At 40.9% G+C, this 14,039-nt stretch overlaps 2 protein-coding genes across 5 annotated transcripts; one reads left to right on the top strand and one right to left on the bottom strand.

Annotated features, from left to right (window-relative positions):
• Positions 1 to 4,532: 4,532 nt before the first annotated feature.
• LOC147157420 (uncharacterized) lies at positions 4,533 to 6,380 on the top strand. Its single transcript, XM_086063314.1, has 3 exons — positions 4,533 to 4,682; positions 4,756 to 4,863; positions 5,781 to 6,380. The coding sequence occupies exons 1-3, from the start codon at positions 4,533 to 4,535 to the stop codon at positions 6,378 to 6,380; spliced, it is 858 nt and encodes a 285-aa protein (XP_085919440.1).
• Positions 6,381 to 7,357: 977 nt separating this feature from the next.
• Positions 7,358 to 13,316, bottom strand: LOC147157419 (uncharacterized). Of its 4 annotated transcripts, none has more exons than XM_086062843.1 (12): positions 13,170 to 13,316; positions 12,122 to 12,193; positions 11,975 to 12,046; positions 11,758 to 11,903; positions 11,338 to 11,463; positions 10,166 to 10,223; positions 9,841 to 10,086; positions 9,552 to 9,691; positions 9,372 to 9,479; positions 9,230 to 9,287; positions 8,605 to 8,667; positions 7,358 to 8,517 (listed from the first exon to the last, which is right to left on the bottom strand). In XM_086062843.1, the coding sequence occupies exons 2-12, from the start codon at positions 12,141 to 12,143 to the stop codon at positions 7,934 to 7,936; spliced, it is 1,623 nt and encodes a 540-aa protein (XP_085918969.1). In that variant the 5' UTR covers positions 12,144 to 12,193; positions 13,170 to 13,316; the 3' UTR covers positions 7,358 to 7,933. The 4 variants fall into 4 exon arrangements, with proteins under 4 accessions (XP_085918969.1, XP_085918971.1, XP_085918970.1 ...); XM_086062845.1 differs by having other exon boundaries at positions 7,358 to 8,514; XM_086062844.1 differs by having other exon boundaries at positions 12,122 to 12,175.
• Between the last annotated feature and the right edge of the window lie 723 nt (positions 13,317 to 14,039).

The following is a 14,039-nucleotide window of genomic DNA, read 5'->3' as shown; positions in this document are numbered from 1 at the left end:
CCCGAATGAACTCCTAAATGATGAGGCAACAACATCAGGATTTGACCAATACTGCCACCTACTGACAGTTTGCATGCACATCAGGAAGTCAGTCAGCATTCAGCGTTGATCAAATTAATAATTATCAGTAGCGATTTCTTTTTTGCTATAATTATCTTAATTTTTAATTTAATTATTCTATATTTTATTGTAACTTTTTTTTGTTGTTGTTGCATTTATTTGGTCGTAATGTTGGTTATCTGCAGGAATCAAGTGCAGTCGTTCCAAAATGAAGAACCCTGCTGTTTTTTTTTTTAAATCACACTCTTAAACAAGAAAATAATCGGACCCAAGGAGATTGACACTTCATTTGGGGGATCAATATTTACAATTTTGTCCTTTCAGCAATTGCTGCTCCTACTACTACCCTCCTCCTAAATGAGATGATCATATCTCCGCAGCCCCCGGAATGAGATTCCTTCCAAAATTGTGCCTTTGCTCCTCACATTTCCCGCCCGCCGATGGCAGTAAATCTCCCGTGTGGACTCTGAGAGATAGCCGGGGCGCTCAATGTGGCGGGACGGGGTCCGGCGAGGTCATTAATCAAGATGGTGGTGGAGGTGACAGGCTGGTGAACTTCCACAACTTGGAGGTCAGGTCACTTGTTTAACAGACTCACAAGAAACACATACGTAAATAGATCTCCCCCCCCCCCCCCCCCCCATAAGATCCTGCAGTCATATAACAGTCATATTCAATACTGGCTCATAATCTATAAATAAAGGGATTTTAAAGAATGATGGATGAAAGAGCCTGTGACCTACTACTACTACTGCAAAATCAATTCAAATCTAATTAACCTCTGTTTATGGCACGTTTATTAGGCGAGGATGGAAGGTAGTGGTGGCTTTCCCAGGGGATGAATGAAGACCACCCTGCCACTGGGGGGAAATCACAAATGGAAATGACACCGCCTGTAAAACGGAATTGATATCATTTTATACAAGACTGACCTCTACTGGACGGATGGTGTCAAAACAACTAGAACGAGTGACTTCTCGGCGGTTTTCACAAAAGTAAAAAACAGGTTGCTATAATGAATTCGATGCACATCAGATAGTTAATTATTGATTAGTAATTAATTCATGGAAGTAAAATGGTGGGGGAAACTATTGACAACTTTATTCTATAAACAGTACATTTACAAATATATAAGAAGGATTAGGAATATAATACGAGTACACAATTACAAAGAAAAACAAAGACAAAATCGGTCATAGTGACCCCAAAGGAGTTGCCTAAAATCTCCGCCGTGTTTGTGTACGTTTGGCCACCTAGTGTTGACCGATGATATCGCACCTTAGCGTATGCGCCGGAACGTTTCTCCGTCCATAGTCACAAATCAGTCAGATATTTAAAAGCACCCCCCCCCCGCCCATATTTTAATTATAAATCTGTGATATTGAATAGCGTTCCTTAATATATCTTAATGTACTTGTTTGTACTCTAAACCTTCCATTTCTGAATGCAACTAGAATGCCTGGCGCTCACTGATGACGACATAACTCCTGTGCGCATGCGTAGATGTGAGCCACTGACAAGCATCTGAGCCATAACAAAAGCATTTGTTCTTCTACAGTAAAACTCACTCAAATCTGACACATTGAGCCCGACAAGTTACTGAGTCCGTTGCACCTTTGAAAGTGGTTCATATGTGGCAATTGAGAGACGTTGTTGTCTGTTCGCCACACCAACCTGTTGTGAGAGGCCCCACGGGGTCAATCTCTTTTGTTTTATAGTTGTTTGCGTTTTATGACCTGGATTTTTTTTTTATTCATTGGGTTGTCAAAGCACCTTGTAAACACTTGTTTTTAAAGGCGCTATACAAATAAGAGTTATAACAATTATAATTATGTTGACAAGTACAATTCTGACAAATATACCCAATCATTCCCAATTGATGCGTTTTCTCGTGTTTAGAGTGCAAAAGGCCGTCAGACGGGGCTCTTTTTCCATCTGGGCAGATCGCCTTTGGAGTTTGGAGAGAAAAGAATCCCATTACGGCAAACAAAGGCTGCGGCAAATGAGATGACGAGCGCTCCACGAAACGCACAACAAACATCTGAAGAAATGTCTTCAGTTGCATTCCTGCAATTTGCACCTCATTCTCAGCTGCGTTCACAAAAGGTCAAAGAACACTACGTGAGCTTATTTACATTCAATTGTAATGCAGGGCACACAAGTTGGTGGAAATGGGACTCAGCACACTACCATCATAACATAATGTATGTTTATGTATAATAATAATGACCACATCGTAAACATAAATATAAATAAACTAGCCTTTTTCAACAACTGTTTATACAAAGCAAATCAGAAATATATCAAATGTCTTCTTTTAAAGAAGAGTAGTAGTTGAGCAATGTAGAAATTGAAAGTATCACTGTCAAACACCGAAAGGTGTTTTTAGAAGTTATTCTATTTTGAATCATAAATTGTGATCATATTTATTTTTTCTAACCCCCCAAATTCCTTTATTTTACCGAAGTACCTTAAAAGTGGATTGTGTACTTTCTGCCCAATTTTGCATGCATTATAAAATAGTATCATATATAAAATACATTTATGCAATGTCTTATTTTACCAAACAAAACACAAAAAAATATTACATAAAAGTATATTGTTATTGTCCAACAAAGAGTGTTTCAGTTTTTTAATGATTGTATTTAAAAAAGAAATCATTACAGCACTTTTATTACTACTAAACGCACTTAAAAGCACATTTGTTATATTTAGTTCAACACTTGTAAAACAAACCAGCCAAGACAAACATTAGGATAGAATATACAAACTAAGACTCATAAAAATACGCAGCCACATTCTTTCAGTTGGATAAGGACAACATTTGCTCGAGTTTCCTTGATCGCGTGCATCTGTGTGCAAACGGCTTTGATATGCAAGTGAAAGCGGCGCCTTTGACGGCCGAACGTCTTCATGTGCGCGGTGCAAACGGAGCTGAACGGGGATCAGAGATGCAAATGCGGCACACAGAACAACAAAAGGACGAGATTGCTCGTCCGGATGCCAAATGGGAGAAAAACAACAAGATGGAGGATTCAGTTGGTCTCACGCACACACACATTCAAAAGTGATAATGAACAATATCAGCATTACATCATTAAATGGTGTACCTAATGTTGTGACCAGAGGTGGGAAGTAACTATTTAGAAGTGATATGGTCTTCTTTTTTTTTTTTTATAGTTTCATTTATTCATTTTGTTGATTTTTTTTATTAAGCAAAAATTAATTAATGCAATTAGAAAATGTTCTAAAATAAAATGAAGCAATGAGTAATACATTATTTCACCTAAGCACTCATTTATTAATAAATGTTAAGTAAATATAAAAGCAAAGGCCATCTCCTGATGTGATACAATACACGTACTGTAATAATTACCACCTAATTTTTAGAACAAGGTTATTGTAGTTAACGAAAACAAATGAAATAACTAAATTTGGAAAAAAAAAAAATTTGTTAACGTAATAAAATACTAAATTATTTATTTATTTTTTAAACCTAGAACTATGTTACATTAATAAAACTAATTAAAAACAACCATAATAATAGCCAAAGAGTCCCTTGTTTGTTACATTAGCTTTCGGGGATTAATTTTGATATTGCCGTTCGTCTCTACAGAAAAAGGAAGGTCGAAAAGTCATTTGAGAATTGAAGTTTACTTTAATATTGCACAATACGTAGTTCATTTTCTTTCTTTTTTTTTTTTAATATAGGCCTATCTTACACAACAAACACTCCATATATTAAAAAAAACTAAAAACTAAAATTAAAACTAATAAAAACTCAACTGAAACAAAGCATTAAAAAAAATTAAACTAAAATTAAAACTAATAAAAACTCAACTGAAACAAAGCATTAAAAAAAATAAAACTAAAATTAAAACTAATAAAAACTCAACTGAAACAAAGCATTAAAAAAATAAAACTAATAAAAACTCACAGAATTTAAAAAACTAAAGTCAGAATGAAATCTAAACCAAACTAAATTATAATGCAAAATCCAAAACCATTATAAACCCTGGTTTGGGCCAGTCACATCTGTATTTTTTTTATTTATTTACTACAATGAGTTAATACTGCCACCTTAAAAAAAAAAAAAGACTAAAGATGCAACTCGTGAAGTGACAATGCTGATAAAACCATAATACGGTTTAATGTGAGCACTTTCCAGGTAACAGCTGGAACTCCTTACGCGGCCATGCTAATGTTACATAATGCAAACTTAATTAATGGAGTATTTCCACTTGAAAACTCTTCTTTTTTTTCCATCAAGACGATGGCTGGAACTTCTTAAGTGTCCATGCCGACCAAACTCCACCTTTGCTAACGACCCATCCCGAGTATCAAAAGGTCCACATTAGCACCCGTGTGCACACACCCTCTATTGTCCCAGCGGGCTTTATAAAGCGCAGCCCAACTTTTTGAGCTCCTCATACCTGACTTGACTGAGCTGCATCCCTCCACGTCCACGCATCATGCTGAAATCCAGCAACAAGCTCCGAGCGCAGCTCCCTCGCGCCGTTGGCGGCGTACGCCGCAAAGTCCTCCAGAGGAGCACCACCTATCTGGCCCGCATCGCCATCATCCTCCAGGACGCCCCGGATAAAATGCTCACCTTCACGCAGGTAAGAGACTTAAATAAAGATCAGCTTCCACGTGAAAAGAAGCCGTTTCTCACCTGGAGGCGATGTCTTGCAGTTGATGGAGAGGATGGGCCGAGAGAACAGGAAGCTGGTCAGAGAGAACAGGAAGTCCATCGAGAACAACGTCAGAGTGTGTTTGTCCACCAACAAGTGTTTTGTTAAGGTAAGACGGGTCCTACAAGAAAGTTAAAATAAAATAAAACAGGGGGGACTAAACGAAACTAGAATGAGGTCTCGTGGCGAGATGAGGACTACAGGCAACTTTTGTGTTCAGCTGTAACAAATCTCAAATCAGCAAGATGGCCTGAGGAAGCGGAGGAGGGGCAAGAACACCAAAGCAAATTCTAAAAGTATCAAAATGGAGGTTTGATCAATTCAAATAACCACTGTCTTTAGTTTAATATACACGTAAATATCAAAAAATTCATACATAGGCACCAACTATTTTACGTGCCTACACTATAGTCTAAACTTATATTTTTAGAATTTTTTAAAACATTCTCAAAGATAATGTGTAAAGGCATTTTGAGAAAGTTAAGAGTTTGTGTATTTTGATGGCAACATTTTTTTATTTTGCTAAAAAATAAATGCCATCTCCAAATAATGCTTATTGGCTTCTATTTTGGTCTGTAGTCCAAACACAGTTTCGAGTAATAATGTGTTCGTGGAATTAAGCACAATTCATCAATTTTCATCACTATCAGGGAGCTGCCATTTTGTTCTATACTGCCCCCTGCCGTTTCCTGGAATTGCCGCGACATCAATTTGCCTTCGGTCTCGCTTTGCAAACGTCTCGGCTCACCTGTTTACTGGCTTTGGTCACATCAAAATGTTTGCTTCAAGCCCCTTTTAATCTAAACAAGTAGCGCAACATAATGCTAATTTCATTCGTCTGTTTATGGCGTTTTGCATTGTGTGTTAGCATTAAGCTAGCAGACTTATGAGAGACAAGTTTGCACTGGTTAACTGCAAAATAGAACAAATCTGTGGTTCTCAAACGAAAAAAACAACAACTTAAAACTTGACCAAAGTTTCACCAAAAATATTATTCTTAAAATATTTCATATTTACCTCCTCCAGATTCCTTTGGTGCCTGACTGCGACTGCCGGAGCCGAGGCGGTCAGCGTAACTTCTGGAAACTGGACCTGAGTCACATCACCACCAAAATGGTGCGTCGTCACTTTCAGGACGTCCTGGACTTCTTCCCCGAGCTGAAGGGCCGTCTTAAGTTCGTCAAGGGGAACGCGGCAACGCCGCCCCCGCCGCCGCCGCCGGTCCAGATCAGCTGCGAGGTCAAGTTCAGTGGGCCCTTCTCCATCGAGTCCCTGCTGAAACGAGACAGCCCCGCCCCCGCTAGAACCTTGACCCACAGAAGCTCACCACTGTCCAGCGAGCCCGTACAAAGCGAACATCATCATCATCATCATCATCATCTTCCTCCTAATCCTCTTTATCTTTACACGCCGCGGGTCGAGAAACATCGCCCCGGTTTGGATGCGGAGGATCGCCTCCCCGTGCACTACCGCAGTTCCGTGCCATGTCCAGCAGGCGGCGCTGCTCAACAGAAAATGAGCAAGCGTTTGTGCACCGGAACCCCTTTGCCCACCTTCGCTGTCAATAACTTCAATCAATTATGCATCCCGTACCCTACTTGTGATCCGCACTACATTCGTTTGTGATTTTTTTTTTTTTAAAGTGAAGAAAAAAGAAGAAAAAAGCACTTTTGTATGTTTGAAACCTCGTGTGTCGCATGTAACGCAATGTTGTGTGACACTTTCTGTATCTATTTTTATTTTTTACCACCTCAGCATTCAGCCTCTGACTTCACATTAAATGATTTCTTGTCTTTTTTTTAGACTTTGTGTCTTATTTGTGCACCCGCAGCAAAATATTTTTGATACAATATCTTCACTGTTTTATTGACTTTAGGAAGTATTTAATACATTTTTATTGTATTTTTTTCAAAAAATTTTTGTTCATTTACACTTAATTGCTAAAACAAATCATTTCCCTTTCCCCCCGCCCCCACAAATTGAATAAATGCTACAAATATTTTGTAATATAGAGCATTTTAAGTATTGACAAGTGTCATATAATTACAATGGCTGTCAATAACCATAAATTCTGTATTTTTATATGTTGAATTTAAATAAAAACTGGACAAATATTTGTATGTGTTCTTTCAAATCGGCTGAACTATTTGAACGCAGGAAGAAGTTGGTTGCGTTCAGGCTGAAACAAGATAAGTTTTCTTAAATGAGACCATAAATTGATATAATTATTTACTCTTTCTTTTTTTTTTGCAGCCTTCCGCCACTGCTTTGAGTCGGGTCCAAATCAGAGCCTCAAGTCTATAAAGTAGACATCTTGTTAGTTTGACACACCACAAAAATAAATATAATTGGAATGTTTTAAAAAATAAAATCCTCAAGTATAAATGTGGCCACGCCCACTCAACTGTCAAATATCTGTACTACAACCTAAAAATATAGTACACTTCTGACATCTTTCTTATGCCTACACGTATGTTTGAGGAGCAAAAAGATATCCAAATGCTAAAGTGACCACGCCTCTCCCCTTCCGCCGTGATGTTCCTTAACAGATATTAAATTGCAAAACATTTGGACTGCAACAAAATACCACTGGATGGTGGATATCGGTTTTGCCCTTTATTTTTTTTTGTTTGACATATGAAATGCAACACAAGAAACTTGTCATTAACATACGACTATATCAGCAGTACGCACATACATATACACACATATATATATATATATATATATATATTCATAACCCGCTAGTCACATTATAGTGCAAAAGGAACACTGGTGATCGGATAACATAGAGCACACCTAACAACATACAAAACCCGGATAATCAACTGTTTTCAGGATACACGATTCTGTATTCTATTTGCTTTGGGTGGGTTTCAAGTTATTATAAAAAAAATAAAATAAAAAAAAACTGCATAAACATAACCAAGAACAAAAAGTGTTTCTTAACAGCTTTGCAAATTGGAAAAAAAAATACAGTTGACTTTGAGGCATTGAGAGACAAAATGGACTACTCGCAAAGTTTGTCAACCGTTGACATTTTCAGCATTTTTTTCCCACGTTAGATATTCTTCCCTTTTGAAAGCATTCTTGAATGTATACCGAATTTAATCAAACGTGCATACTCTCTCTGACGTGTTGCATATTTCATCTTCTTTTGGACAAATCAATCAGAGTGGTCAAGGCAGGGCGGATGCAGCGGGACGAGACCCAGGTGGAATGAAATATGGCGGCGGGGCGCCGTAGCCCCGGTACCCCGGGAAGTCACCTGGACCCGGCTCAAATAGCGGCGTCCAAGATGGCGTCTGGATCACGGGAATACTTTGGAATTCCGCTTGAGGCACGTGACGCGCTGCTGGATTCATAGCGACTGGTGGCGGGTTAGCCTGGTAGGGATTTTCTTGCTTTTGAACCAGAGCCGGCGACCAATCGTGCCACCGCACATAATTGGAATTGAGCCACTCTTGGGCGACGGGCGCCTCCGTTTGCCAGCCGTCGTGAGCGTCGGGAACGGCACGCTCGCCTCGGCGGCTGCCGGGCGGATCAAAATCGTCAGCGGCGCTCAAGTCCTCCTTGGCCGCGTCTTCACCCCGGTCGATGGGCTCACAGTCAAAGTCCGGCTCCAGGGGTTCCAGGGGTGGACTGTCGTGGCTGAAGGACGTCCTCTCCAGCAGCAGCGAACCTTCAGTGAGCGGAAGGCTTACCTTGAACACCACCCGACTTTTGCCGCCTTCGTTGCGCTTCTGGACTTTGGCGCCTCCTGCTGGGATGAGAAAAACACGGGGAAAAACAAAAAAACACACGCATTGGAAGAGTCGGCCACCGAGAAGAAGAGCAGACAAAGACGCACTTTTTTTGGCTTTGGTCCACTTGTGGACAGTCGGGTAGCCGCGCTTCCGAAGTCTGGTGACGCCTGGACAGGAACAACAGGAAGGAGGTGCAAGAAGCACAATGAAAAGGAAAAATCTGACTGGCACCATTAAGGCCAAAAAAAAATAAGTGTATAACTACGGAAGCGTATACTTGGAGAGAAAAAAAAACGTAGTTTTTTGTGTGTATTTTTTTTTACTTTTCTGTTTTTTGTTCTGTTTTATTGCAAAACAGAACAGATGTACAGATGTAATTTTTATTTTTCAAAAAAAAAATTCCTCCTGTATTTCAGATTTTTTTCTTGTTTTTTTTTACGACAGAAAAAAACAAAGCTCCCCCTAAAAAACATTCCGAAAACCAGGAGTGTTTTATTTCCAAGTGAATGCAATACGCTTCCGTATTACATAACATCTCTAATTTAAATAAACATATAAGCCTAACATATGAGATCAAAACATTTATGTATAATACTGGACATCTGATATTGTTTATGTAGGCTACTGCAGATTGCTTAGATTTGTTTAAAAAAAGAAAAAAAATCAGATTATTATTATTTATTTATTATTTATTATTTTTTTAATCGCCTAGCCCTAAAATGCACTTACACCACTTGTAACTTTCCGCCGTGAGTTGTCCACAGAAGAACTGAGGTACTTTGACCACCTAAAAAACACACGACATGTTTTAAACATTGGCGTCCATCCAAGCGGCAACGGAATCAAGTTGAAAAAGCACAACGAGGCTCACCTCCATATCTCCTCGTCCCTCGTCGCGCTCCACCTTCCCGGCCAACATCTGAGCGCGGTTAGCGACGTTCGGCCCCGCCGCCTCCAACTGCTCGCACCGCGTTTCCATCTAACACGGAGTTGCAGGCTGAAGCGCCAGTTTTCGCACCCCTTTCCTCCACGTGCTCGCTCATGTACTGACCAGGTAGCTGCGCAGGTGCCCCAAGCTGCTGAAGTGGCCGTAGAAGCCCCGCGTGTTGATCCGAACCCGGCAGCAGTGGCACAGGAAGCAGTAAGAGCGGCCGTCCTCCTCGCAAACGCACTCGGTTACCCTAAAAAGACCTGAGAGGCCAAACGGGACCAAAAACGTGTCAGCTGGCACGACCTCGGGTTAAACAATAAGTTATTAAATGAAGTTCTATTCAAAAAAAATTATTAATCACAAAATGGTCGCCAGTGATTACACAACAGGACTAGTGACTCGAACTGACCAATGAGAGGTTTCGGTCCCTTGTAACGATCGCGCAAGGTGTGGCCAAAACTCGAAGGGCCTTCTTCCTTGGCCCAAGAAGAACCGTCGCCGTCTGCAAACTGTGCCCTCTGGTGGTCAACGGTGACCACCCTGTGCTCCTCATCCTCGCCCACATACTCTTCATCTTTATCTTCCTCATGCTTGTCGCACAAGTGGCTTTTGGGCTCGCCGGGTCCGTACATGAGGAACTTACTCAAATGTATCGCTTGAAAACATCATTGCAACTTTTTTATGGCGGTGGATACAACAACAGGAAGTGATGCAATCAAGAGCGGCGGAATTACCCTCGCCGTCGCTGGCACCCTTGAGCATCTCGAATGTGGCTTCCTCAACCTCCAACAACTTGTTTAAAAAAAAAAACAAGAACAAATCATTTGACAGGTTTGTAAATGATGCATCCTCCTATTGGTCATACAAATGTAAACAGGAAGAAAGTCTAGCAAGCAATAAACAAAATAGCAGGAAAGTTATATATTTGTTGCTAACAGCTAAGCTAAAAAGCCAAGTTGTTGCTATCAGTCAAGGCTAAAAAGAATGTCAACGGGAAGAAGCACTTGTGAGTGATACGCGAATGGCGTGGTACAAATCGGGGGGGAAAAGTGCCATTTACTGCTAACAGCTAAGCTAACAGCCTACCAGACATGCTACATGCTAACGGGGATACAAGTGGAAAGAAGCACAAGTAATTGAAGCCAAGTAAACAGAAAATGGTGAAAAGGTGGAACTTGTTGCTAGTAGCTAACCTAATAGGCTAACAAGAAAACGTATCGCTATCAGTCACGCTAAAGGCCAACAATAAGTTTCAAGCATGTCGTTACTGAAGAGAATTTTCTGTTTCAATTGAATTATAACTGTTTAGATTTAGTCATAACTGTTTTAACTTACTCAGCAAAGATTGATAAGTGTAATAATGTGACCAAACGTTTGAAGATTCTTCCTTCCACATGTAATCACTTAATTAGCCATCTGGTTCGGGGGAGAAAATGTGTTATAATCAGTTCCTTTGTAAACTTTTATGATGTCTACAAAAGTGCCAGGATGTCTGGCAAACTGTGTTTCCGCCTGGTTGATCAGCTGCGGGGGGGGGGGGGGGGGGGGGGATCGTGGCCGGCCAATGTTTACATAGCAATTGACCATTTGTTATTGTCTTGTGACTCAGAGGGCAGAGCAAGGGGAGGGGGCAGCAAAGCAGGAAGAGGAAGGGGAGGGGCTTTTTGGGATGCTGAAAGTATAATGGCGGCTGCAAGTGGGAGGAGCTTGACAGACGCATGTGCTTCTGTCCAGAAATTTCTGAATAAATAAATCCTTCGAAGGAACTGTTCACCGATCTCAACTCTGATTCTCAAAACAACTTTACGAACACGCGGAAAACTTAAAAGGATCGTTTTCCAACATTACATTTCCCGTTAGCTGCCGATGCTAACGCAAAGGTTTTTTGTAATGAAAGAGTCGAGACCTTAATGTCCCCAGGTCCTTCCTTGTCCTCCAGCGTCCTAGCGATCTCCATGAGGGGCCAGGCCATCGCAGACATGTCGGTGCCGCTCTGCTTGATGTCGGACAGCAGGTGGGGGTGCCGGGCTTTCTGTCCAGTAAACATGCGTTACATTAAAAAGAGTCATTTTTAACCCTGGCAGGTGGGTCGTATCCAAGTGTGGACTGTGTCTATGTGAAAGGAGCGTTAAGTGAATTTGAACGCTGCCTTCTCTGCGTGAAAGCGCACAGTTGCAGTACCACCACGATGGGTGCTGTGTGAAACTGCGAGGCACCATTTTTGGTAGACACGGGCCTCCTACGCTGTTCCTTTCACTCTCGCAATTGCGCCTTCGTACACCTTTCACCAAAAAGACGCCGGCAGGGTGAAAGGGGTCGTACTCACAGTGTAATTGTGTCGGTGGAGGCTCCCCATGATGTGGTTGCGCATGTCGCCTTTGCTCAGCCGACATGCGCACACCTCGCAGAGGTACACGGCCTCGCCGCCCCCGCGCGACCCCGCTTTCACGCATTCCGTGATACTGCACAGCCCTGCGGGGAGGCGACCGGTCAATCAATACCATTCTGCTGTCATTAAATGACAACATTAAGGATGTTCGTACCAATGATGGGTTGCAGTCTTTTGCTGTTGTTAAGGTAGAGCTTTAAGGACTCAAACAGCTCACTGGACAGGCCTGCAAAGAAACACGAGGCGCAAGGTCAGCGGTAAAGGGGTTTTCAACACATCGCGATGATTTGGAGTACTGTACCGCTTTGTGTTGCATGCTGCATGTTGTTCAAATGTGGACAAAAGGCCCTGCCAGCTGCAAGAGGGGGGGGGGCTGATAAGAGATAACGCAGATATTTATTATGACGCGTGAGCGACTATGTGGCTTCCTGTTGTAGGTTACGTTGACATCAGGATTGGGGCGTGACTGATATTGCTGCTTTTAAAAAAGGTCATTATTGAAATGGCCCTTTTTTTGTTTTACTTGGTTGTAAAGTTAAATAGTAAAGGAGAGCGTACTGTATAAACTAATTCATTGCTTTATTGTAATTTAGGAACCAAAAATCGCAGCTGCTACAAAGTTCATATTATGACATCTTCAAAACAAAAACTAAATTTGATACGTTTAACCCTCTAGGGGTTTGAGGTCTGCCAACGGGTACCGAAACAGGAAGCAGCATAACTTGCAAATACAAAAAGTGTCTGCATCATGGGCACAGCAATCTATCATTGTTCGCTACAAGGTTCCATACTATTATACCTCACTAATGCAAGATAGCAAACACCGTTGTATTAAAACTAGTCACGACGAATTAACTTCAACTGTTTTTGTTTGTTTACTTCATTGTGGCTGCAGGTGATTGATCACTCACAAGATGGCAACGAAATGCAACCAGAAAAAGGATCGACTCTCAACCCCCCCCTCCACAAAAACGGCGTGAATTTAAGCATTTTATCGTCGCACAAGTGGTGCTAATATTCTCAATTGTTCGGGTTGTCATTTTAAGAGAAAAGTAAAGGGGACAAAGTTTAGAAATAAGATTGTTGAGCTTGTGTCAAAACATCACAGCGGACCTGTTGCTGTTTAAAAAAAAAAGGGGGGGGGGACAACTCAAATTCAAGTCATCATTAGTTCGTTAGTTAGACCATTAATAAAATAATAAAAGTAACTTTGACTGTATCGGCTTGGTTAAAATACGCGTCAGGAATGTCCTATTGTTGAAACATCAAACTACGTTGCATTTAGCCGCTCTTTTCTGCCTTTATCAAACCGAAACGGCCAGAAAGTGAGCATTTAAGTTGCAACTTACCGCCGGAAAGTTGACCCTTTAGTTTGTGTCCAGCTACCACCACTTAAAACAGCTGAAAAAAGTTAAAAACCTTGGCCTTTTCTGCGTAAATCGAAACCCGCGTGCACAGTTGGGGCAACTACTGAGTGGCAGCGACTTCATGACACAACTTCCGCCCACTCTCCTAGCGGCGCATGCGCGGAGATGACACTACATCCACCCTAGGGGGCGATAAAGCCCCGTCAGAAATATGTGTCGCGCCAGTTAAAGCACATGAAGGGTGTTTTATTTGATACTCTAAAAAAATATATACGGACAATTTTCTCAGCCCTACGATTTTCTCTCCACGGGAAAGAAAAATAAAACATGGAGCCATCCCTGTTCAAACATACGTAAAAACGTATGTATTTTATTAAACACATAAACATTGATGTTTAAACATACACTATAATATGGAAATTAGTTATTGTGGATTTTGTGTTGTGAATAAAAGTTCTAAATATTGTACATGCACAATTGAAAGCCATTGATAAACATTTTAAAGAAAATATGACATTTGGTTGTCAGCAATAACTGAAATCGCGTTTACATTTAAATGTAGGACCATATATTTATTATGACAAACAAATTACAGGGGAACCTGTTTAGTACATTCATTGGTACCATGGGTCGACCTACCAAATGGACATTACTGCTCTGAGGGGTCGCGAGTCTAGATCTCGTCTTCCTTCCGTGTGTTTATTAAATATTCTAGGTTGACTGAACTCAACAAAAATGATCAATTAATTTATGGTATTTTCCAGGTTTAGGGATGAGCGTGATTATTCCTTGCTTCATTGTTGTTGGAAGAGTGAAGGATTTTGATCATTCATTTACCATATGAAAAAACAT

Source organism: Leptonotus elevatus, chromosome 19, assembly GCF_054856555.1.
Source record: "Leptonotus elevatus isolate MCC_2025b chromosome 19, RoL_Lele_1.0, whole genome shotgun sequence".
Taxonomy (NCBI): domain Eukaryota; kingdom Metazoa; phylum Chordata; class Actinopteri; order Syngnathiformes; family Syngnathidae; genus Leptonotus; species Leptonotus elevatus.
The sequence above is the reverse complement of the archived record's forward strand: the minus strand, read 5'-3'. Positions and strand labels throughout refer to the sequence as shown.

Excerpts from the sequence above, each read along its gene's own strand:
- LOC147157419 (XM_086062843.1), bottom strand. The coding sequence starts at position 12,143 with ATGCAGCATGCAACACAAAGCG. Across the intron at positions 12,047-12,121 it reads GCAGCATGCAACACAAAGCG|GCCTGTCCAGTGAGCTGTTT; the intron begins GTACAGTACTCC and ends GTTTCTTTGCAG. Across the intron at positions 11,464-11,757 it reads TCCACCGACACAATTACACT|AAAGCCCGGCACCCCCACCT; the intron begins GTGAGTACGACC and ends TTTACTGGACAG.
- LOC147157420 (XM_086063314.1), top strand. The coding sequence starts at position 4,533 with ATGCTGAAATCCAGCAACAAGCTCCGAGCGCAGCTCCCTCGCGCCGTT. Across the intron at positions 4,683-4,755 it reads AAATGCTCACCTTCACGCAG|TTGATGGAGAGGATGGGCCG; the intron begins GTAAGAGACTTA and ends GATGTCTTGCAG. Across the intron at positions 4,864-5,780 it reads CCAACAAGTGTTTTGTTAAG|ATTCCTTTGGTGCCTGACTG; the intron begins GTAAGACGGGTC and ends TACCTCCTCCAG.